Source organism: Ostrinia nubilalis, chromosome 28 (assembly GCF_963855985.1).
Source record: "Ostrinia nubilalis chromosome 28, ilOstNubi1.1, whole genome shotgun sequence".
Lineage (NCBI taxonomy): Eukaryota > Metazoa > Arthropoda > Insecta > Lepidoptera > Crambidae > Ostrinia > Ostrinia nubilalis.
The window spans coordinates 3956026-3978403 of record NC_087115.1 but is presented as its reverse complement, the minus strand read 5'-3'; the positions used below and the strand labels follow the sequence as shown (position 1 = coordinate 3978403).

The window sequence follows — 22378 nt, the reverse complement described above, 5'->3', positions numbered from 1 at the left end:
TACTATCATGCAAATTATTATTTTTATTACTTACAGAGTTTTGGGATGAGGCAGCGTTGGTCGGTGTGAAGTTTGAATTATAATGAGACAATGAATTAATAAGTGTGATAATAAGTTCTTTAACAGACATAATATCAGATAGTAAAGAGTCTTTACTTGAATCCTTATAAGCAGTGCCGGATGAAGGAAAGTTTATGTTGAAATCTTTAATAAGAGCATCATGAGAGGCTTTATCATATCCAGGACTAATTACTGGAGGGGATCTAGGCTTAAGAAATACTGTTTTTTTATATGAACTCCTGCTGGGAATACTATCAGATGTATTTTTCAAAACTGGTCTATTTGTGTTCACTGGGGCTACTGTTGTCAAAGCATCAGCATAAGACTTACCAAGAGGAGGGTGTAATTTTAAAGCCTCAGAATAAGAAATACAATTCTTAGCCATAGTCTCTTTAATTTGCTTTTGACGGGAAAACTCAGGACATTTTTTGCTGGTCGCAAAGTGAGAACCTGTACACAGACAACATTTAACAAACTCTTCATCAACTGAACAGCTGTCACCCGAGTGGTCATGACCACATTTAAAACATTTGGGAAGAGATCTACACTGTGACTTAATGTGACCATATTTGCAGCATTTGTAACATTGTATAGTGGGGAAAATGTATAAGTCCACAGGCAGAGAATTGTAACACATAAATACTCTCTTTGGAAGTACTTGTCCATCAAATGTGAGAACTACAGTCTCTATAGGTATGTATTCAACTGTGTCTTTTCCAATAGTTTTCCTTTTCAATCTCCTTACTTTAAGAATGTTGCCACAACCTATAGGGACTGTAATATTCTGTATGACTTCCTCATCAGTCCAGTTGGTTGGAATGCCCCTCACTACTCCCATGCGAGTAACATTTGATGTTGGAATAAATGCTTTATAGCGATTGTTGGACAAGACAGTACTACTTAAGAATGAATTGGCATCCTCATAATTACAAAAGGAAATAGCTGCACGATTTCTGCCAATACGTTTTAAACTGCCATTTATTATGTTTTTAAAACCATGTTTTTTCAAAAACAAACCAAGAGTAACCGGGTGAATTGAGGTACTTTGATTGGAAGTTATCTCTTCTTTTTGTATGTGTATGACATAAGGAGAAACATCAGATGCCTGGTAAAGATTTCTGCCAATTGGTAGCCGCTGAGAATTGGAATTATTGTTCTCAAAATCAACATCAAGTGAGTTTGGTGAGTTTGACACTGGCACAGAGTTTTTAGCAGTAGTATCATTGAATTTGTTTGGTTGTTGTTTTGACTGAATTATTACTTCGGAATGAGATTCCGAGTGACATTCACATGAGTCAAGTGAAGGAACTGTAGAGCTTTTATGATGACGTCTCCTCTTTTTATTACAGTGTTTACAATACTTAGGTACAGAGGCCCGTTTTAAACGTTTTGATTTATTTTGAGAATGTTCGGAGCCATCCGTGCATGAACTTTCAGTATCTAATGCTGAATAATTATTAGCTATAGTGACATTGTACGAAACCTGGGGGACGGAGCCCCCAGGTTCGTCTGGGTCGTTCATGTAACCAGAGAAAGAGGTAAAAACTTACCAGAGCACTGCCAAAATCACTAACTAATAAATAAATAGAAAGATAAACATAAATATACTACACTCCACTACTTAACTGATCTCTATTTACTAGATAATTTATAAAAATCGCAAAAGCAAAAATTGAGACAACCGCCTAGCTTGACGTTTCCCGCGCTTTCAAAAAAAAAAAAAAAAAAAAAAAAAAAAAAAAAAAAAAAAAAAAAAAAAAAAAAAAATAGTGTTGTGAATGTGTAATTTTTTTGAGTCGGACAAGTTTTTTTTTAATTTCGTTGACAGTTCCGGTTTTTATCAATTTCCCAACGCAAAAATTTACGTTCTATAGCTTACAATGATACCATCTGCAAGGACAGAATACTACACAATATTGTGCTGATTAAAATTAATTAATGCATAAACCTACCTCTCACGAATATTCTACAAAACTTTTTCGATTAATGACTTTGCTTGCGCAAGAAGAATGAGATAGCAGTATGTGAGAAAGTGTAAGTTAATGTTTTGTACAAAAGTTACACTCAACATTTTTTTTTACTTATTGCAACACTGAGCAAAGCAGCCATTTTGTGGTGTCGTAGTCGAGTTGAATGTTCTTCATCAATTTTCGTCTATTTTACATGGAAGTATTACTTTTTGTTGTGATTTGAAAAGTATTCAAAACAATTAAAATTTTTCAAAGTTGTTTTATTGCCGCATAAAATATGGAGCAGGACGTTGATAATGACTACAGGACGGTGTGCAGCACATGCTTGAGCAGCGACCGCGATCTATTTTCGCTGAATGATATGCCTCAAATACACCACATTTTTTGTTTGCTGATGACCGATTTCGCGGGCGACAGGGTAAGATAAAAGTTTTAAAGTTAATTAAACTTTTTCAAGCCTTCACAATGATAGGTTTGTTACGTAAAACAGAGGTCAATGAACTTCTGCTAGGCGGCATTGCAATCATTCACTAAATCTAACACTTCATGGGAAAATAAAACTGCTAGCTGACCCGGCAAACTTCATGCCACCCTTAGATTAATAAAACCTTTAAAAATGTCTTTGTTGATCCCTATGCTCATCATGGATAATGTATGATTCTAATGGTGTAAGAATTTTTCAAGTCTGTCCAGTAGCACAGAGCACCCAGTAGTTTTGGAGCCTCTTCAATACACACAACCAATCAAATATTTCTTCTTTATTTTTAGTGTTTACTACCTAATATATCTCTTTTTATTTTTATTGTAGACTACCATATTTATCTTTTGTACAAGTTATCTCTTAGATTTTACACATTTTTTATGCATGTAAGCTTTAGTTTACGTTAATTGGCTAAGTTTAGTTATGACATGAAAAATCAACTAATAGAATAGTAGGTATACCAAGCACATGCCCTTAGTAGGATTAGAACCCTACACCTAGAAATGTAATCCCATGCAATAACCATCATTAGACGGTCAACTGTTACAATGTCTCAAAAAGTTTTTCTCTTTTACATTCACAGTACGGAGATCCTGACCCAATGTTGGAAGTGTCCCAGTACGTCTGCTGGGAATGCGTTGCACACATGAAGCGCTTCTCAAAGTTCAAGAATCAGGTCCAGAACGCACAGGATCACCTCCGTGTGCTTGCTATGAGCAGGTCACAAGAGGTAATTGTTGTTTTTATATATACCATACTAAATAGGGCCTGTCATCCGCTTTGCAATGGAGGGAAGTCGAACCTTAATTTTCCACTCCTATGTTCTTCTGATTAATTTCGTTGCGGTCCAATGATAGTTTAACTTTTCTCTGGGACAAACTTGACCTTCACTGGTTAGGTTTTTATTGGCAGTCAAGCTGATCCTGGCTACACAGGTGTTGCAGCGGTGGGAACGAGTGGTGGGAATAGTCTCATTACTCAAGTTGCTGCAACACACCACAGAGATTTTACGTATTTAACTTTGAAGTCAGCCTGACGTATATACGTGTGACTGCTGATTCAAGGGTGACTATAGTTTGATTTCAATCTTATGCTGGACACACAAGCGTATATTTAGCTTAGCTAGAAGGGCTAAAAGGACTAATAATTAATAATATAAGTTTAATAATAGAAGAATCATCTTTATTTACTTAGCAAACCTTTTTGGAAAACCTTGGGGGAGGCCTTTGTCCAGCAGTGGACGTCTTTCGGCTGAAACGAATGAATGAACTAACATTATTTTATTTTATATTCCAGAGCATGGACCACACATACATGTCCCAATCTCTATCGTGTCTAGAAGTCAGCACCAAATGTGATTACGACAAGATATACTTCGACTACGCTCAAGAACCCTGGCCCAATGAGAGCATACTCCCTGTGGTGGAAGCGGTCAAGAGCGAGGATCATGACATCTGGCGGAACAACATCAATTTGAACATCGACACTCAGATTTTAGAAGGTATTTTTATTTATTACACTGTGCCCGCGACTTTGTACGTGTGGAAATCGTAATTTTGCCATGTTTTCTTACCGTTTAAACCTTCCCTGGACTATGACAATCATTTCAAAACCAAAATAAGCCAAATTGGTCCAGCTATTTTCGAGTTCAATTCATTTTTGTTTATTGATTGAAAAATTCAGCCACAGGACATTGTAGTGCATGTACATAGTGTGTGAACGTAGTTGGTAGTGACTTGCATTTAGCACCGTCCTGAAATCTTTATGAATCTTTTTTTATTTAAGAATAGTTTTATTATTTATCCCTAGTAGAACTCCATGCAGTGATTAGAGACTTTGACTAGATCGTCGGCCCTCCGAATGAAGGCTTACCCACACTACATCTTCTGTAGTCGCCACTCAAGAACTTATCTACCACAACGACCATCCTTTATATGAGCTAGATGCAAAAACAGTATATTTTATACATAATAACTTTTAAACAAAATAAAACCGACTTCAAATGCGTGAACACAAATAATACCTATTCAACAAAAAAATAATCGTTCAAATTGGTTCATAATCGGCGGAGATATTGCGTATAAAAAAGTTCATCCCCAATTTTCCACCCTTGGGGGTTGTTTTTTTTATTATTAAATTTAAATGGGACCACCCTTGAGGTATTACCTATACGCCGAAAAAAGATTTGTCCAAATCGGTTCATAATTGGCGGAGTTATCGCGTAACAAACATAGAAAAAAAAAAAAAAAACATACGGGTCGAATTGAGAACCTCCTCCTTTTTTTGAAGTCGGTTGAAAATTAAAACTGATTTCTTCATTACAGTACCAGAGATCGTTTTAGAGAATCCGGTGACCGGTGTGATGTCACACATAGTTGTCAACACGGATGCTCTAATAGCACCTTCAGCCACGTACACCGAAGTGAAAGACATTGCCAATTTGGAAACACCGGTCATAGAAGTGAAACCGCAGAAGAAAAGTGATCCGAAGTGCAGCTATACTACGGACTACATGTCGGAAACTGAAATGCTGGAACTGAGGTATTAAATAAACGATACAATTTTGTTTGAACGATTTTTAATTTACAAAATATTTAATTTAAAATTATAATTAACTTAAAAAATCGAACTGCCTGGCTGAACTGGCTGCGTTTCCACCAGAGATGTGCGGGGATGCGTAGCGTAATCGTTATTATATTGCTGTCGCGACGGGCGGCCGCAGTGAGTGTGCGAGCGCGACAGCAATATAAATACGCGCGAGCGATAAGGATGGATAGCTTGGGGTCATTGGACGAAATTCTATCTGCTCGGCGAGCGGACTTCAGCTGGCGTAGCAACTCAAAGTGAGTTTTGGCCTCCGACAATAATTCTCCACTCCAGTCTCTTCTGTAGGTCCTTAGCGAGTCTTCCCAGCAGTATAGTTGTTGCAATTCACGAAGGCGAGTGAGCTTTACATGTGTGGTGGCTGGCTACTGATCGTTTTTCAAAAGTTTTGGTAGACATTACACTATCGTTATGTGCATGTACACACACACAAGTAAAGCTCACTCGCCTTCGTGAGTTGCAAGAACTATACTTATAATTATTTTCATAATATTTTATTTTTATATTTCTTTCTACAGAGAGGAATCGAAGCAGAAACTCCAGTATGCCAGTTCGGTGTACAAATGCGAACTTTGTATAATCGGTTTCTACACACAACAGCAAGTGGAGGACCATTTTGTCAGCGACCACAGAGCTGTAAGTTGTTTTTTTTTCTATGTAACTTACGCCCGAATTCACAAACTAACTATTGCCCGCGGCTTCACCCGCGTGAAATTTAGTTTGTCACATATCGTCATAAATTATAGCCTATATTTTATTCTGGGTTATAAACAATAATACTGTAAAGTTTCAATAAAATCCGTTCAGTAGTTTTTGCGTGAAAGAGTAACAAACATCCAGACATCCAAACTTTCGCATTTATAATATTAGTAGGATGATGATGAAGAAGATGAAGCAGCAAACCGACCGCACAGCGTTGAATAGAGCTCTGTGATTGGTTCGTGTGTCACCCTGTGCGTCCACGCGCACTGTGAGACCTCATAGTAATGTTTGTAAATGCGGGCGTTATTTGTTATTAGCTGGCCCGGTGTATTTCATACCGCCTAGTTAATGTGTGTCATATTATGGTGACAATTGCGAAAAATGGCGTATTAAATACCTAAATTCATTAAACATTACATTATAGAAGTTTTTATAGAGATCCCTAACAATATTCTATAGTCTATATTCATCAGGGATTATGTAGGATTCTAATAGCTCGCGAGCACGGGTGACTTTTTTGTCACCATACATCCAAATGTTCGTCTAAACTTTCGTATCCATATTAGTTAGTCCATAGACTAGTTCGTTTATACCATAAACTAGGTTATATTGTCTTATATTAAACTAGCTTTCAGCCCGGAGTTTTCCCGGGAATTATTTGATTTTTTCTCGTCGTAAAAACCATCCTTGGACTACAACGAACATTTAAAAAAAAGAATTGGTGAAATTGGTCCAGGTGTTGTTGAGTTATGCGCTTACCAACACATTTTGCGAATCCTTTTTATATTATAAAGCCCGGTCTGTGAGCACGTAGAATTTTGTCCAATGATCCCAAGCTATGTTGCTGTCGCGCTCGCACACTCACTGCGGGCGCCCGTCACAGTCGCGACAGCAATATAATTACGCGCGAGCTCAGATCATAGAAAGAGAATAGATATGAAGTCGCGCGTAACTACAACGAGAACCAGTGTCCCCACATTTCCCCCACCACAGCTCCCACACACACATTCAACTGTGTAAAAACAAAGCGACTGAGAGTCTACGACAACATGTGCAACCGGCTTAAAAGTGCTGTGATTGGCCAGAAGGCGTGCCTTATGGCCAATCAATGGCCGCGTGACGTGACGCACACTTTGAAAAAAGCAATTAGAGAGAAGAAAGATAAAATGGAGTCGATAAGATATCGATACTTTAAATCCTGGGGGCAAGGCTCGAAATTGGTTTAAAAATGCTTGTATGAAAACCTTTTTATTATTATACGTTATTATTATGTTCTTTAACGATTTTTGCATAAAGGAGTCAGTTCTATCCCATCAAAAACAATACTTGTCAAAAAAACCAAGTCTCGCAACTCAGTTGTTCTACGGTAAAAAGTTGTGAGATCCATGTAATACCAAGTCCAGGCCAGGAAATCTTTAACGTTTTACATAAATTATTGACTTGGCCATCGCACTAAATAATTTAATTTACACGTGTTTTCATGCGATGGCCAAGTCAATATATTTATGTAAAACGTTAAAGATTTCCTGGCCTGGACTTGGTATTACATGGATCTCACAACTTTTTACCGTAGAACAACTGAGTTGCGAGACTTGGTTTTTTTGACAAGTATTGTTTTTGATGGGATCTCATTTCTTTTTGTATTTTGTAGACAGCAGTTATGTATCTAGAAAACTGGACCGAAATTGAAAAATTTTACTCGACTTGGCGGTTGCACTACCGTGCCCCCAAATATCATTTCTTTTTGTATTTTGTAGACAGCAGTTATGTATCTAGAAAACTGGACCGAAATTGAAAAATTTTACTCGACTTGGCGGTTGCACTACCGTGCCCCCAAATATTTTAGTTTTTCCTTGATTCATACACCAAACACTACTTATATTCCAAATTTGAAGCTTCTAGGTCTGCTAGAAGTGCCTTAGAGTTTTGATGATCGGTGAGTCAGTGAGTCAGTCAGTGAGTGACAAAATTAAGTAACTTTGACCCGTTATAATTCTTAAACTACTGGTTCAAATTGAATGAAATTTTAAATATACCGTGTCTTTACAATGCCTGCATAGCTAATGAAAATTCAGCCTTCTAGTTTTATCCACAACGAAGTTACAGGCGGTCGAAAATGGCCTGAATTGCTTCGAGAAAAGGATGGTATGGCCGTGCCGCTATTTTGCTCGACTTGGTGGGGGCACTGCCGTGCCCCCAGATTTTGTATGGACGAAAAACTCAGAATCAATTATTGGGACTAAATGAAGTTACCTTAAATTAATTTACCCCAACCAAAGCTCAATGTCGTTATCGATGGAGTATAGAAGTTATAGACTGACAAAGTTTGTATGAAAAGTCATGGGTTAAGTAGGTACTTGCGATTTTTACCAGTATTAACAATATTGGTAATATATTATTATTTACTTTAATAATAATAACAGGATCACTGTAATTATTATTAACTACTATCGCGCATTAACTTTTTAATTATGGCGAAATTCGTACCGCCTATGTTTATCATATCGCCTACATATTGAGTATTGAGTATTGAGTATTAAAATAATGCCTATATTAGGCTTTCAACTAGCTCTTATAGTAATTACATAGTTGACAGTTACTAATCCCTTCTACTATTGTTATTGTTTTTGTAAAAACTTAAAAATCGCAAGCAACTCATGACTTTTTCATTCAAAATTAGAAAATAGAAAATAATAATTTACTTCTATTTATCGATAATAGGAAACCGTATTAGAACACGAGCCCTGCACTATGTTACGACCGGCACATGCGGCCGTACTGTGTATTTTCACGCGTCAGTGGATATCGGAAGAAATAAAATACATTGCGCAGTAGTTACGCATGACATAAAGTGGTTGCTAACTAAATCGTCAATGTACAACGTGTTTGAATTTTTATCACCACTAATTTCGATATCGCAGTAAATGTCACGGCACTGAATTCGTTCGTAAAAATGTTTAGTTTTTTTTATTTATAAGCAAAATACCAATGGATTTGCAATACTTACATGTGGTAAATGACTTCATTGTTCCTGTAGTTCTTCGTTTCACTTATGTTATTGCACGTTACGACGCATTATCCAACAATATCGGAGAACATTTCCTCAGTACGACTGAATCGCGACTAACCTGGCGTCGCGGGCGATGTTCGTTTCTGGGCATATCGCGGAGACACGCGCCACGCCCCCGTTTCACATCTATTCCCTTCTATGATCTGAGCGCGCGAGCGATAAGGATGGGTAGCTTGGGGTCATTGGACAAAATTCTACGTGCTCGCAGACCAGACTATAGATAATTTTTATTATCCACCACAGAAACCCGGCAAATCCTGCTGCAAAGTGTGCTACGTGTACATAGACGATGCATCGCTAGCGGAGCACACTGCGTCGCACTACGCGCGCTACACTTGCAAGCTATGCGCCCACACTTGTCATAGCGTCAAACAGATGACGCTACACTCCAATATGCACGCGGGGAAGACGCTCAGAGGCGTCATCGGCATCACTAAAACTAAGGTGAGTTGGAAAATTGTTATTATGTTGTGGCGACATCTATCGACGCGCCATTGAAGACTAGTGGTAATCTTCACTAACAGATGGCGCTGACTTACACATTACCAGAGTAAATACAAATGAGTAGGTCATCCTTTTTTTTTATCCACAACGAGAAAGCTCTTGGCCTGTATCTCACCTGATGGTAAGTGACGATCAGGCCGAAGGTGGAAGCGAGCTTCACCCGGAATCCTCAACCACAGAGGAACTGGCTATCTTAACCTTATCTTATCTTCATAGAAACGCACCGAGCGCGGTTTGTATGTGAGCGCAACTCCCCGCTAATCCCCGCTAAATTTTGTCAGTGTGTGCGTGCGTGCCGCATACGTGTTGCCGCGCTCACATACAAACCGCGCTCGGTGCGTTTCTATGAAGATGACCTACTCATTTGTATTTACTCTGACATTACTATGGCACGCGACACCGCGCTTACAAACCTACATCGCGGTGTCAGAGTTTTTTGCCTAGACTAGCATGTAGAAAACCGAGATAAAGAGAAAACTAAGGTGAGTTGAGTAAACTTTAATATTAGGTCATTCAAGGTCATTTCACACTTATCAACCCGGAAAGGGATCAACACCATCCTTCATCGCTTTAACGGAACTAAGTCAAAACTACCTATTTGACTTGTAATTATGACAGGAGAGCGCCACTCTCTGTGCTGGGTTATTAATTCTGAATTTTGCCACTTGAAGTGTTAGTTCAGCGGTTTGATAGTTCCTAAGGATGTCAATAGATGGCGTTGTGTGTCTCTTACATCGCGGTGACATTTATTTTTTACTCCGACCGACGCAGCCGAGTGAAATCATGGTGATTTCAGAGGACATCATCATTAGGTCTTTTAACTTGCACTGCAGGAGCACGTAGCACATTGCATAGCGTCTTCTAAAACCCTCCCATACTTCGGGCACTGACTGCGTTAAGAGACCTATTACTTATTATGTATTTTGTCTCCAGGACAAGAAAACTAAAACAGAAGAAAGCAAACCGCCGCCGAAAGCGGGAGATCTCAGGAAACTACTCTCCAAAACTACTATAGAAGGCTACCAATGCCTTGAGTGCGACATGTTTTTCAAGTACGTATTTACCTTTTACATGCCTCTGCCAAATACATTTTCAACTTTAAATCTTATTTAAAGTTCTTGCAACTCACGAAGGCGAGCTTTACTCGTGTGTGTACGTGTACATGCACATAACGATAGTGTAAGCAGCGGTTCCCAAACTTATTTAGTCTACTGCCCACTTTGAGAATACATTATTTTTTAGCGCCCCCCATTTTTGTAGTCAAGAGTCGAGCTCAGTGTCCTCCTAGTAGATGACGCCTCCCAAGCCTCTACACAACGTCCCGATTTTTTCTGGGTCTCTTACCGCCCCCCTTTAAGCCTGCAGCGCCCACAAGGGGGCGTTATCGCCCACTTTGGGAAAGACTGGTGTAATGTCTATCAAAACTCTTGAAAAACGAACAGTAGCGAGCCACCACACAAGTAAAGCTCACTCGCCTTCGTGAATTGCAACAACTATACAATATAAGGTAATGATACCCGATGATAATTTAAACATAATATTGTCTTACGGTGACTTTCTATGATTGTTGTTTTCAAATTGTGTCAAGAGAACACATCTTTATTAAAAAAAAAAAGATACTCAGTAAATAATGAAAGCCTCTTCAAGATAAAATTTGACGATTTGAAAGTACCTATTAATTAACTTCAACAAAATGAGGAAATACTAATTAACCGACTTCAAAAAAAGGACGAAGTTCTCAATTCGGTTGTTTTATTAATTTACACAGATAGATAAATTTTATTTTATTAATTCACAGGAATTCTAGGGCAAGGAAAAACCACGTGGCACGTTTTCATAGAGAGGGGCTGCAGTGCGACCATTGTAAGAAGAGATTTGTCAACAGAACCACACTCACTACGCATCTAAAGTAAGTTTGTGTATTTAAAAAAATGTTTAGAAAGTCCAGTCGCCGAGCAGATAGATTTTCGTCCAATGACCCCAAGCTACCCATCCCTATCACTCGCACGTAATTATATTGCTGTCGCGACGGGCGGCCGCAATGAGTGTGCGAGCGCGACAGCAATATAATTACTCGCGAGCGCTAGAGATGGGTAGCTTGGGGTCATTGTACGAAATTCTATCTGCTCGGCGACCGGACTTTACCTTTATGAAATCGTCGGTCCACCTTGTGGGTGGGTGGTAATTTAATATCATTATTTCCAGACTCCACGAAGGCCCGCTACCTCGCAAGGAGTGCCACATCTGTCACAAAATGGTGCGGGTCATCCAACTCAAGTACCACGTCCAGAGGCACGAAAACAAGAATAGATACGAGTGTTCCGACTGCAATAAAGTGTTCTCTCATCTCGCTACGTACCAAGCGCATCTGAAATACAGCCGAGCACACGCGTCCGAAGATGTGTTCAAGTAAGTTCCTTAATTCAGCCAAATGATGCCCACTGCTGGACAAAGACATCCCCCAAAGATTTCTACAACAGTCCTGCGATAGACCCATCCAGGCGCCTTAACAAGAACAGAGTGTTCCGACTGCAATAAAGTGTTCTTGCATCTCGCTACGTACCAAGCGCATTTGAAATACAGCCGCGCGCACGCGTCCGAAGATGTGTTCAAGTTCGTTTCAGCCAAAGTGTTTCGATAACTTTTATGATGCGAACAGCTAGGGACTGGAATTCGCTGCCTGCTGCTGTCTTTCCCAAACACTATATCCGGGCCTTTTCAAGGCGAGAGTGAATAGGCACTTACAGGGCTTGTTATGTATAAAAAAATGACGCCCACTGCTGGACAAAGACCTCCCCCAAGGATTTCCTCAACAGTCCTGCGATAGACCCATCCAGGCGCCTTAAAAAGAACAGAGTGTTCCGACTGCAATAAAGTGTTCTCGCGTCTCGTTTACCAAGCGCATCTGAAATACAGCCGCGCTCACGCGTCCGAAGATGTGTTCAAGTAAGTTCGTTTCAGCCGAAGCGTTTCGATAACTCTTTTATAATGCGAACAGCTAGGGACTGGAATTCGCTGCCTGCTGCTGTCTTTCCCAAACACTATATCCGGGCCTTTTCAAGGCGAGAGTGAATAGGCACTTACAGAGCTTATTGATATAAAAAATGACGCCCACTGCTGGACAAAGACCTCCCCTAATGATTTTCACAACAGTCCTGCGATAGACCCATCCAGGCGCCTTAACAAGAACAGAGAGTGTTCCGACTGCAATAAAGTGTTCTCTCATCTCGCTACTTACCAAGCGCATTTGAAATACAGCCGAGCGCACGCGTCCGAAGATGTGTTCAAGTAAGTTCGTTTCAGCCAAAGCATTTCGATAACTCTTTTATATTGCGAACAGCTAGGGACTGGAATTCGCTGCCTGCTGCCATCTTTCCCAAACATCCGGTTCTTTTCAAGGCGAGAGTGAATAGGCACTTACAGGGCTTATTATGTATAAAAAATGACGCCCACTGCTGGACAAAGACCTCCCCCAAGGATTTCCTCAACAGTCCTGCGATAGACCCATCCAGGCGCCTTAAAAACAACAGAGTGTTCCGACTGAAATAAAGTGTTCTCTCATCTCGCTACTTACCAAGCGCATTTGAAAATACAGCCGCGCGCACGCATCCGAAGATGTGTTCAAGTAAGTTCGTTTCAGCCAAAGCGTTTCGATAACTCTTTTGTAATGCGAACAGCTAGGGACTGGAATTCGCTGCTTGTTGCTGTCTTTCCCAAACACTATATCCGGGCCTTTTCAAGGCGAGAGTGAATAGGCACTTACAGGGCTTATAGATTTAAAAAATGACGCCCACTGCTGGACAAAGACATCCCCCAAGGATTTCCTCAACAGTCCTGCGATAGACCCATCCAGGCGCCTTAACAAGAACAGAGTGTTCCGACAGCAATAAAGTGTTCTCGCATCTCGAAGATGTGTTCAAGTGAGTTCGTTAATTTAAACGGGACTATTCCCACCTCTCGTTCCCACCGCTGCAACTCCTGTGTAGCCAGGATCTACAGTTTGACCGCCAATAACCCAACCAGTGAAGGTCAAGTTCGTTAATTTAGCCAAATGACGTCCACTGCTGGACAAAGGCCTCCCCCAAGGATTTCCACATCGCCCGGTTGGTAGCGGTCTTCCTACTAAAGTCCGGTCGCCGAGCAAATATAATTTCGTACAATGACCCCAATCTACACTGTCTGACAGGCGGCCGCAGTGAGTGTGCGAGCGCGACAGCAATATAATTACTCGCGAGCGATAAGGATGGGTAGCTTGGGGTCATTGTACGAAATTCTATCTGAGGGCCGAGTGTGAGTTTACATCAAACGTCACTAGTGAGCGCGTAAAAAAATGACATTAAATGTATGACGGATTGTACAGCGCCCCTAGCGGAAACTTTCAAGAACTAAAATTTTCATACATTTTTCTAACGCGCTCACTAGTGAAGACGTTTAATGTAAACACACACTAAGCTCTCTGCTCGGCGACCGGACTTTACCTTTACGAAGTTGTCGGTCCACCTTGTGGGTGTTTTAAGAGCTTGATTAACTACACTCGACGTCAAATAAATCGCACCTCCCGCGACAAGCACTTTCAAATGTATGCATCCCCACTTCCCACCAACATTGGCACCATTTAGGGCAGTGTTTACATTGAGCTCTTTGCTTTTTGCATCGCTGCGACACACATCATGCAGGAAGTATTCTTCCACTTTTTACTGCTTTTTTTTGTTTTATGCATGCTTATATAGTATTCTGCTGTATTCTATTCTTTTCTTAATATTGTTATGCTGCAACTTTACTCTTCATGTGTGTTAAGTGTATGCAAATAAATGATTTATCTATCTAACTAAATATAATTTAAAAGCCTAGTTCTAAACTTCATTTCATTAAAGGAAAGGTTTTTACCCCAAAAATGTGTCTTTAGAAGGATCCAGAGTCACTTCTTCAAAAAATAGGTAGTTACGCTTGAGCCAACTTTTATGGCTATAAAACTGTTAAGTTGGGATTAAACGCTATCGATCTGTTAAAGAGGACACGTGCGATCATTATTTGGTTTTATAACCATAAAAATTGGTCTAATTCATCCCAGAGGTGAGCCCAAAGTGAGGTCTGTTTTCAAGGCACATTTATAGTATATGTTAATCGTATATTAAGAAATTAAATGTGTTTTTCTTAAAGGATATTTATTGGGCTTTCAAATAACACCAATATTGTTGGGGCACCATGATTGTGTCAGAAGAAAATCTTTAAAGTTCGCGTCGCGGAAGGTGCGGTTTATTTGATGTTGTGTGTATAATTGTCCACAGGTTTCCCTGTCCAATGTGCAACAAGGGCTATCCGACCAAAGAGGCAATGCAGGACCACTTCAACTACCAACACCTGGGCAAGACGGCCCATAAGTGTCCCGTGTGTGAAAAGGTAAAAAAACTAGGTATAGGATGTCTCAAAAATAACGTAGTATTTGAATTAGCTGCCATTTTAAATTGTAAAAATGCTTTTTAAAATACTTGCAAAAATAAATTAGTTTTATGAGTTCTTTTTAAAGTAAATTGTTGACAACCCTGAAAAAAGATCAATTTGATAGCTTGAGAATTGAGAGCTTCTATACGTCAGGCACTGGCTGAGTTAAACGCTAAACCTATAGACAGCTGAAAGTTTGTGGTAGTGGTTCGAAACGGACTACTATGCCGAGAGGTTTCCTGGACACTATAATCCAGGCATTTTCAAGGCGAGAGTGAATAAGCACAGGGCAGATATGTACCATCCTAGACTGCATCCCACTTGACACCAAGTGCGATTGCGGTCAAACACCTGCCTTATCATGCATAAAAAAAATTCCCGGGTTCGATTCCCGGCCAGACAGAAAATTGAAATGATGAATTTTAATTTCTGTGACGGGTATGTGTAATAAGTTATGTATTTAAAAGTATGTCCGTTAAGCTAGTACCCATAATACAAGCGTATTAATTGCTTACTTTGGAGCTAGATGCCACTGTGTGAAATTGTCCAAAGATATTTATTTATATTTTGATTTATTGGTATTGTTACAGCCGCTAGCGTCTCGGGCGAACGTAGAAAAACACATGATGCGGGTACACGGAAAGAAGAAAGAGAAACCACGGAACCACGTCTGCCATGTTTGCAAGAAAGGGTTCACGGTGCGTATCCCTAAATAGTGCAGTATTTATTCGTTGCGGGTCCAATGACAGTTTAACTTTCCCCCGGGATAAACTCGACCTTCACTGGTTGGGTTATTGGCGGTCAAGCTGTAGATCCTGGCTACACAGGAGTTGCAGCGGTGGGAACGAGAGGTGGGAATAGTCCCGTGTGCTTATTGCGAGTTTACACCAAACGTCATCGTCTGCGACTGCCTAAAAAATGACATGAAATGTATGACAGATTGTACAGCGTCCCTAGCGGATACTTTCAAGAACCAAAATCTTCATTTTTTTATGTACTCGTGACGATGTTAAATGAAAACTCGCATTAAGATAGTAATTATAATATGGACTTATCATTAACTTTAAAAGTTAATCACTAGTGGCAAAGACACTGGCGCCAGCTGGTGAGCGCTGAAGCGGTAAGTCTATTGCATTTGCACACCAGTTGGCGCCACTGTACTGTAAGATCCTGCCGCTCGCTAGTGTTAAAGACAGTGGTGCCAACTAAAGCCCGGTCTGTGAGCACGTAGAATTTTGTCCAATGACCCCTAGCTACCCATCCTTATCGCTCGCGCGTAATTATATTGCTGTCGCGACTGTGCGACGGGCGCCCGCAGTGAGTGTGCGAGCGCGACAGCAACATAGGGGAGAGTTCGGTATATTGTACCGCCGGGTAAATTGTACCACCCTCATATTTCGTTAAGTATTTATTGAATGTCTGTAATTGCAACACTCAGCGATACACAACTAAATTCAATTAATATCGGCCATGTGGTTTTTGCCGTGACAAGGAACACGTGTGTTTTATTTTGAAATTAGTTTTTTCATTGTTTTCAAGTAACTTTTGAGAATGCATGTTTAGTTTGTAATTTTGTTAATCACACAGTGTTTCTAATTTATTAATTAGAAGCGTAAATTAGTGTGGATTACAATTATTTGAAACATTTTTCGGTATTTAAAAGCTATATTTTTTACCGATTTTTTAAAAGCACTATCACCTAGTCGGTTAAATTGTACCACATCAAGTTGTATGGAATTTTACCAAAGGATTTTGAAAAATTTTTTGTAAATCATATTTTGAAGTTATGTTTGACTAACAATAAATGAAAGCAAAAGACTGGCAAAGTAGTTTAGTTAGGTACAAGTGTGCGTCACGATAATTGGAACTACAAAACTTGTACTTAAAATCGTGATAACGTGTAAAACAATATCGATTGTCTATTTTATTAACCACTGTTCCTTTTCGTTACCTAATTTGTTAAAAATGTATCGTATAATATTTTGCTTAGTTTTTTTATAGGCTTGAAATTTATTGAAAACCAATTTAGTAACCCTGTGGTACAAATTATCGAACCGGTTGGCTAAATACGACCGATGCTCTGAGCTCGTATTTTGTTGATTTGTGCTAAATACACAACAATCATGTTGATTGATACCTATGAAATTGAAATAGAAATAAATGTTTTATAAATCATGTAATTTTTTTTTTCAGGATAAAAAGGCACTAAACCAGCATCTGGTGATACATTCAGGCGACAGGCCGCTCGCTTGCGATGTCTGCCAGCAAACGTTCAAACACAAAGCTTCTTTGTACACACACAGGTGAGTTGTTTTCATTTCTTCTGTTAATGAAGCGTGGGACGTCCACCCACAAGGTGCACCGACGACCTCATAAAGGTAGTATAGGAAGGCGCTGGATGCAGGCCGCTATCAACCCAAGCTACCCATCCTTATCGCTCGCGAGTAATTAAATTGCTGTCGCGACTGTGCGAGCGCGACAGCAATATAATTACACGCAAGCGATAAGGATGGGTAGCTTGGGGTCATTGGACGAAATTCTGTGTGCTCGCCGACCGGACTTTAGAACGAAATTACATAATTGGAATGTTTCTTTTCAGAAAACGCGTGCACAAAGTGTTCCCTACTCGTCCTGCTATAGAATACATGGAAACCAAACCTCAACAGGCCACATGACCCACGGAGAATGAGCCAGACTTGGTCTTCGAACTAGATATTTTATGATCACCTCAACACCCAGTACCTCTAGCATGAACAACTTTCGTCTTCGAATCGTTTGCGTATTCGACAAAATCGATACTCAACCTCAACGATAACGTGACAATTTTGATTCTCTAAATAAGTTTCGTTCAACCATTTCTCATACTAAGTTCACTTTACGACACGTTCGCAAGGGCGCTGTTGGAGTTTTCGTACTAAATCTTTTGATGGCGATTCGAGCATGCAAACGATTCGAACTCGAAAGTTTTTCGTGCTAGCCGTACAGATATTATGTGGACAAGGTGTAGAAATAATGTAGACTTCAAAAACCTTTTTTTTTCTTTAGATGACCACATATTGGGTTCTTTACGCATCACAGTATTTTAAAGAACTTGAGTCATTACTGGTTACTGTCAAAACTCATAATCGGTCAAAACCACTTTTGACTCAAAAAATCAGTCATAAGTGATATTGTTTGACTTTTGACTGATTTTTGCAGTCAAGTTTATGAGTTTTTACTGCAACATCAACACCTAATTATCCTATGGAGTACCTAATCGTTCTATCGAAATGACCCTTGTGATCCGTATTCACAAGGGTCATTTAGAACTGTTTTTCAATGGGACGACTTCTGAACGTCAGCGAGATCTTGACTGTCAAAATACATGAATTAGGCCACATTCTGACTATTTGTTAATATTAAAATCTCACTTCCTCATCAAAATATTAATGATGTGCTGACCTGAAAAGTATTTTATATAAGTAAATGGTTATTAATGTTGAAATAAAAACAAATGTATTTAATAATGTTGTACTTTAAACAATAGACCGATCATGTATTCATTAAACTTTACTTTAAATGTTAATAAAATAACATACAATTTATAAAATAGTTATACCTATGTATAAAAAAACTTAACGTGTGATATGTAAGAATGTTAAAAGCAATATTTTATATTAAATACGATTAAAATAATTAAATATTTTATTTATTTAAATATCGCACACTTAGTTAAAAAGTAGCATAACTCAAAAAACCCATTTTTACAGGAACAGCTAATAGTTCACGTATCTTTTAGACGCGATCGCAATAGCTCGATTTTGGATTATTTAAGTTGTGCTACCCTTGATCTAGGTGTGCGATAAGACCCAAAATATAGCAATAGCAAGTTAGTGGTAGTGGGTCATGGACACCGATAAGTAAAGTGCAGACCTTCTGCTGGTTTAAAGACTTAATGAGGGAGACTGCTCGATGGACTGACGACCTCAAGAAGATAGGGAAACGGTCTACATAAGTACTTGTAAAGAATTTGAATAGGTACTATTAGGTTGTAGAGGAGAATAATCAAAAGGCAGTATAATCAGTTAGTCCATATAATAAAATGTGTTCATTACATTTCACACTTAAAATTATTATACGATACACATACTGACAGACAGACAAACATTATAATGTGACAATATTAGCACCCATTGACAATATTTCATCAACTTTACATCAACTATATTGGAATTTCTACAGTTCTTGTAGCTCAGCTTCCAAGAAAACTAACTTTTATTTGATAGAATCAGATTTGAGCCATGTCAGACACCCGTAACGATTCAGAATATCTGACAAAAGGTTTGAAAAGTTAACCAATCTTATTTTGATATTATTTGAGTTAGAATGATGATAATCTGTATAAAAAAACTAAACTCGACTCGAACTTTTTCAAGCCTGTGATTGAATGAATTTCAGTATTTTACCAAATACTGGCTCGAATCTTGTATGATCTTAAGAATTATTTACACAGGCCTTAGTACAACAAATAAACATTATTTTTAGATTCGTTGAACCACGTTTTGCACTAAGTGCGTTACGTTTTATTTTCGCTAATTCCTTGGTCCTAGTTTCATATTTCTAAAGAAATATTTTTTCAAAAATCTTTATCTTTTACGTTCTACTAAATGATTTTCAAAATCTTACTTTAACATTTTACTTATGTAAGTAGCTTTCCTTTACATAAAGCTTTTGTAAGGTGGACTAATTGTCAATATTTATTAGAAAAGTTGCAGGACCCAAAAGTGTACAACTGTACACGAATGTAACTTCATACGCTACGATATCTCGTATACTAGACATTATAACACCCTTGTATCGGATTCAATTAATTTTATTTCAATAACAACACTTCAAAACAAATACATAAAAAAGGGAAACACATAGAAAAAAGAGCAGTACAACACAAAATTCTCTCTTTTTATAGTTATAGTTTGTAGAAGATTCCGATAATCGGAATAACTCAATTTTGGATTATTTTGAGTTGTACCACCCTTCATCTAGGTGTGCGAATTATAGTTGCTGGGAATAAATGCAATGTAAAATAGGGTAGTTGGCACAAATAGACATTATGAACAACCAGAATCTTTCGCTTACTTTTTATACCTTCAATCCCTACTTATATTAAAAACGCGAAAGTAACTCTGTCAAACTTTCACACCAAAACCACTGAACCGATTTTGATGAAATTTGGCATAGAGATAGTTTGAGTCCCGGGAAAGGCCATAGGATAGTTTTTATCCCGGTTTTTGAAACATGACACGCGCTATAAGGTTTTCTGTGACAAAAAAATTTTCACACAGGCGAAGTCATGTGCAAAAGCTAGTATAACAATAACTCAACCTTGTATGTGGTACATAAACAGCGTAATATATCTATTTGTGCCAATCCTGCTATAACAACTGATACTTAAGCCTTGATTACACGTACCGAGTAAACAGGCGAGACACTGCTCTCGGCCGAGTACTCGGTGCGTATGAACATTACGCCGAGTGCTCGGCCGAGCGCTCGAGTATTTGACTCGCTCACCCAACTGTCTCGACCGAGTAAACATTTTACTGTCTCGCCCGTTTACTCGGTACGTGTGATCAAGGCTTAAAAATAGACTAACCTAACGATTCTAAAAATGCATCTAGTTGCCATATAATGAACTACGATAAAAATGCTATATTATCAATTAATCAATACTTATAGAAAACACGTTAAATATAATACATTTCATATCACAAAAGTCATATTTCTAATGTACCATTTAATTAAATAACCATAATAATGGAAACACTTTGTATAATTATTGAGTCATGTTCAGTACAGACGTTTATATTTTTTCCGTATTAAAATTATGATTTTAAAATTATCAATATTTTGTACTGTGTTGACTTTGAAAAGGCCACATTTTTGATTGCAGCGAACTCTACATCGCGTTTGAGTTATTATTTGTACTACATTGGGAACAACTTTTCGATTGAGCTTCTAACTGCGCTACTCGCTTTTGTAAATGCATAATCGTAGCGTCCTTTTGCTTCAGTTGCATTTTCAACGTTGATATTGAGTCCTCCAAAGCACCGTACACGGCTTGCACTTCTGGCTGATAACTAAACACTTGCGGAGGCTCGTCTAAGCAGAAAAACTCCCTAACAACAGGGTGATTGGGTAGCTTATTCAGTATCGCGTTGACGAACACTTGCAAGCCTCTCACGCGGTCTTCAAGAAACACAGGATCAAAATTATCTCTAAACCAACGTTTTCCAGGCAGAGGCAACAGTATATTAGGCAATTCAGCCTTTATCCGTGAATATAATCGCACGAAATCTGTGTACCGACGAAAAACCAGCCAAGACTGGTCTCTTTTGTCGTCTTCTACTTTTAATTTGTAGATTGTGAACCGTGCCCGCTCTTCCATTACTTCGTAGCCAACGATAGGCACTTGTAACGATTCAAACTTCTTTATTCCCTCGCCGTGAAGACTTAAATCGACTGTACTCACACTGTTGTGTACTCGATTCAAGTTGCGATCCATTCGGTAGGCTTCGTGTATATTGCCCATGCTTTTGTGGTGGCTTCTTTGCTGTACTCGTCGCGGTTCTAATTCGTTGTCCGATGCAGTTTCAGAGTACCGTGTTTTATAGAAGTTGTTGAACTTGGACACTGTATTATGCGTGATATCTTCACTGGACGTGGACGACACTTCGTTGTTCATATTGTCTCTACGCTGCATGCGAGTACTGGCTTCGCTCGTCTGTGGGTTTTGAATCACTTCCATTTTGTACTAAATTTGTCAGCTGTAAAAAGAAAGACAATAAATATGTACTAATAATAAGAATGCCATCTTTGTTTATAGACCAAACTGGATAATTGTATGCAGAATTGACTAAAAAGATATTACAGCAACAAATATGATTTTAAACTAAAATTTAACACGAAGTACGCGAGTACTCCTTGGGCAAATTTATGAGTACACAATAAAGGGGACCTTCAAGTCTAATTAAGTTGACATTGCAACAATTACGGGACGAATCTTACCTGTATAGGCTTAAAATAGATATCGTACAATCCTTTGTGAGTGCAACTACGCGTTCAATGCATTGTAAGCTGTAGAACACCGTTCACAACAATCGCACCATAACAAAATATGGTGTACTCAAAAAGTAGTTCTTCGTCTCTCAATTCACAACTTTCAGATGTTATAGTATAGTTTTAGCACCAAAGAAGGCAGTGAAGTGTATTAGTTTAGTTAAAATTAGCTACGGTTACCGATAAATATGTAAAAACATTAAAATTTGGTAGAGAAACGACGTTGACGAAATTATTTTTTGACACTGATGATTTGACATTTTGACATTTGAGCAAGAGGGAAAAAATTGAAAAAAAACATGCATTTGTTTTGTAATTCTAAGCACAAGTAACGCCATCTATTGAATTGAACTGTAGGCTGGTGTAAACTGTATTAAAATTTTTGCACTGAAATGCATATTAAATATGAGAAAAAATGCATTCCCGATGTTTTCAATCTGAGGCGACGATGTT

General features: G+C 38.8%; 2 protein-coding genes across 2 annotated transcripts; one reads left to right on the top strand and one right to left on the bottom strand.

Annotated features, from left to right (window-relative positions):
• Nucleotides 1–2170: 2170 nt before the first annotated feature.
• LOC135085397 (zinc finger protein 676-like) lies at nt 2171–19972 on the top strand. Its single transcript, XM_063980179.1, has 13 exons — nt 2171–2448; nt 3095–3241; nt 3808–4012; nt 4836–5052; nt 5634–5751; nt 9131–9331; nt 10325–10443; nt 11190–11300; nt 11597–11800; nt 14680–14791; nt 15424–15531; nt 17027–17136; nt 17433–19972. Exons 1-13 carry the CDS (start codon nt 2308–2310, stop codon nt 17506–17508), a joined length of 1869 nt encoding a protein of 622 aa, XP_063836249.1. The 5' UTR covers nt 2171–2307; the 3' UTR covers nt 17509–19972.
• Nucleotides 18891–22174, bottom strand: LOC135085407 (sorting nexin-16). Its single transcript, XM_063980196.1, has 2 exons — nt 21875–22174; nt 18891–21633 (listed from the first exon to the last, which is right to left on the bottom strand). Exon 2 carries the CDS (start codon nt 21612–21614, stop codon nt 20766–20768), a length of 849 nt encoding a protein of 282 aa, XP_063836266.1. The 5' UTR covers nt 21615–21633; nt 21875–22174; the 3' UTR covers nt 18891–20765.
• Nucleotides 22175–22378: the final 204 nt, after the last annotated feature.

Excerpts from the sequence above, each read along its gene's own strand:
- LOC135085397 (XM_063980179.1), top strand. The coding sequence starts at position 2,308 with ATGGAGCAGGACGTTGATAATGACTACAGGACGGTGTGCAGCACATGC. Across the intron at positions 2,449-3,094 it reads CCGATTTCGCGGGCGACAGG|TACGGAGATCCTGACCCAAT; the intron begins GTAAGATAAAAG and ends TTACATTCACAG. Across the intron at positions 4,013-4,835 it reads CGACACTCAGATTTTAGAAG|TACCAGAGATCGTTTTAGAG; the intron begins GTATTTTTATTT and ends TCTTCATTACAG.
- LOC135085407 (XM_063980196.1), bottom strand. The coding sequence starts at position 21,614 with ATGGAAGTGATTCAAAACCCACAGACGAGCGAAGCCAGTACTCGCATG.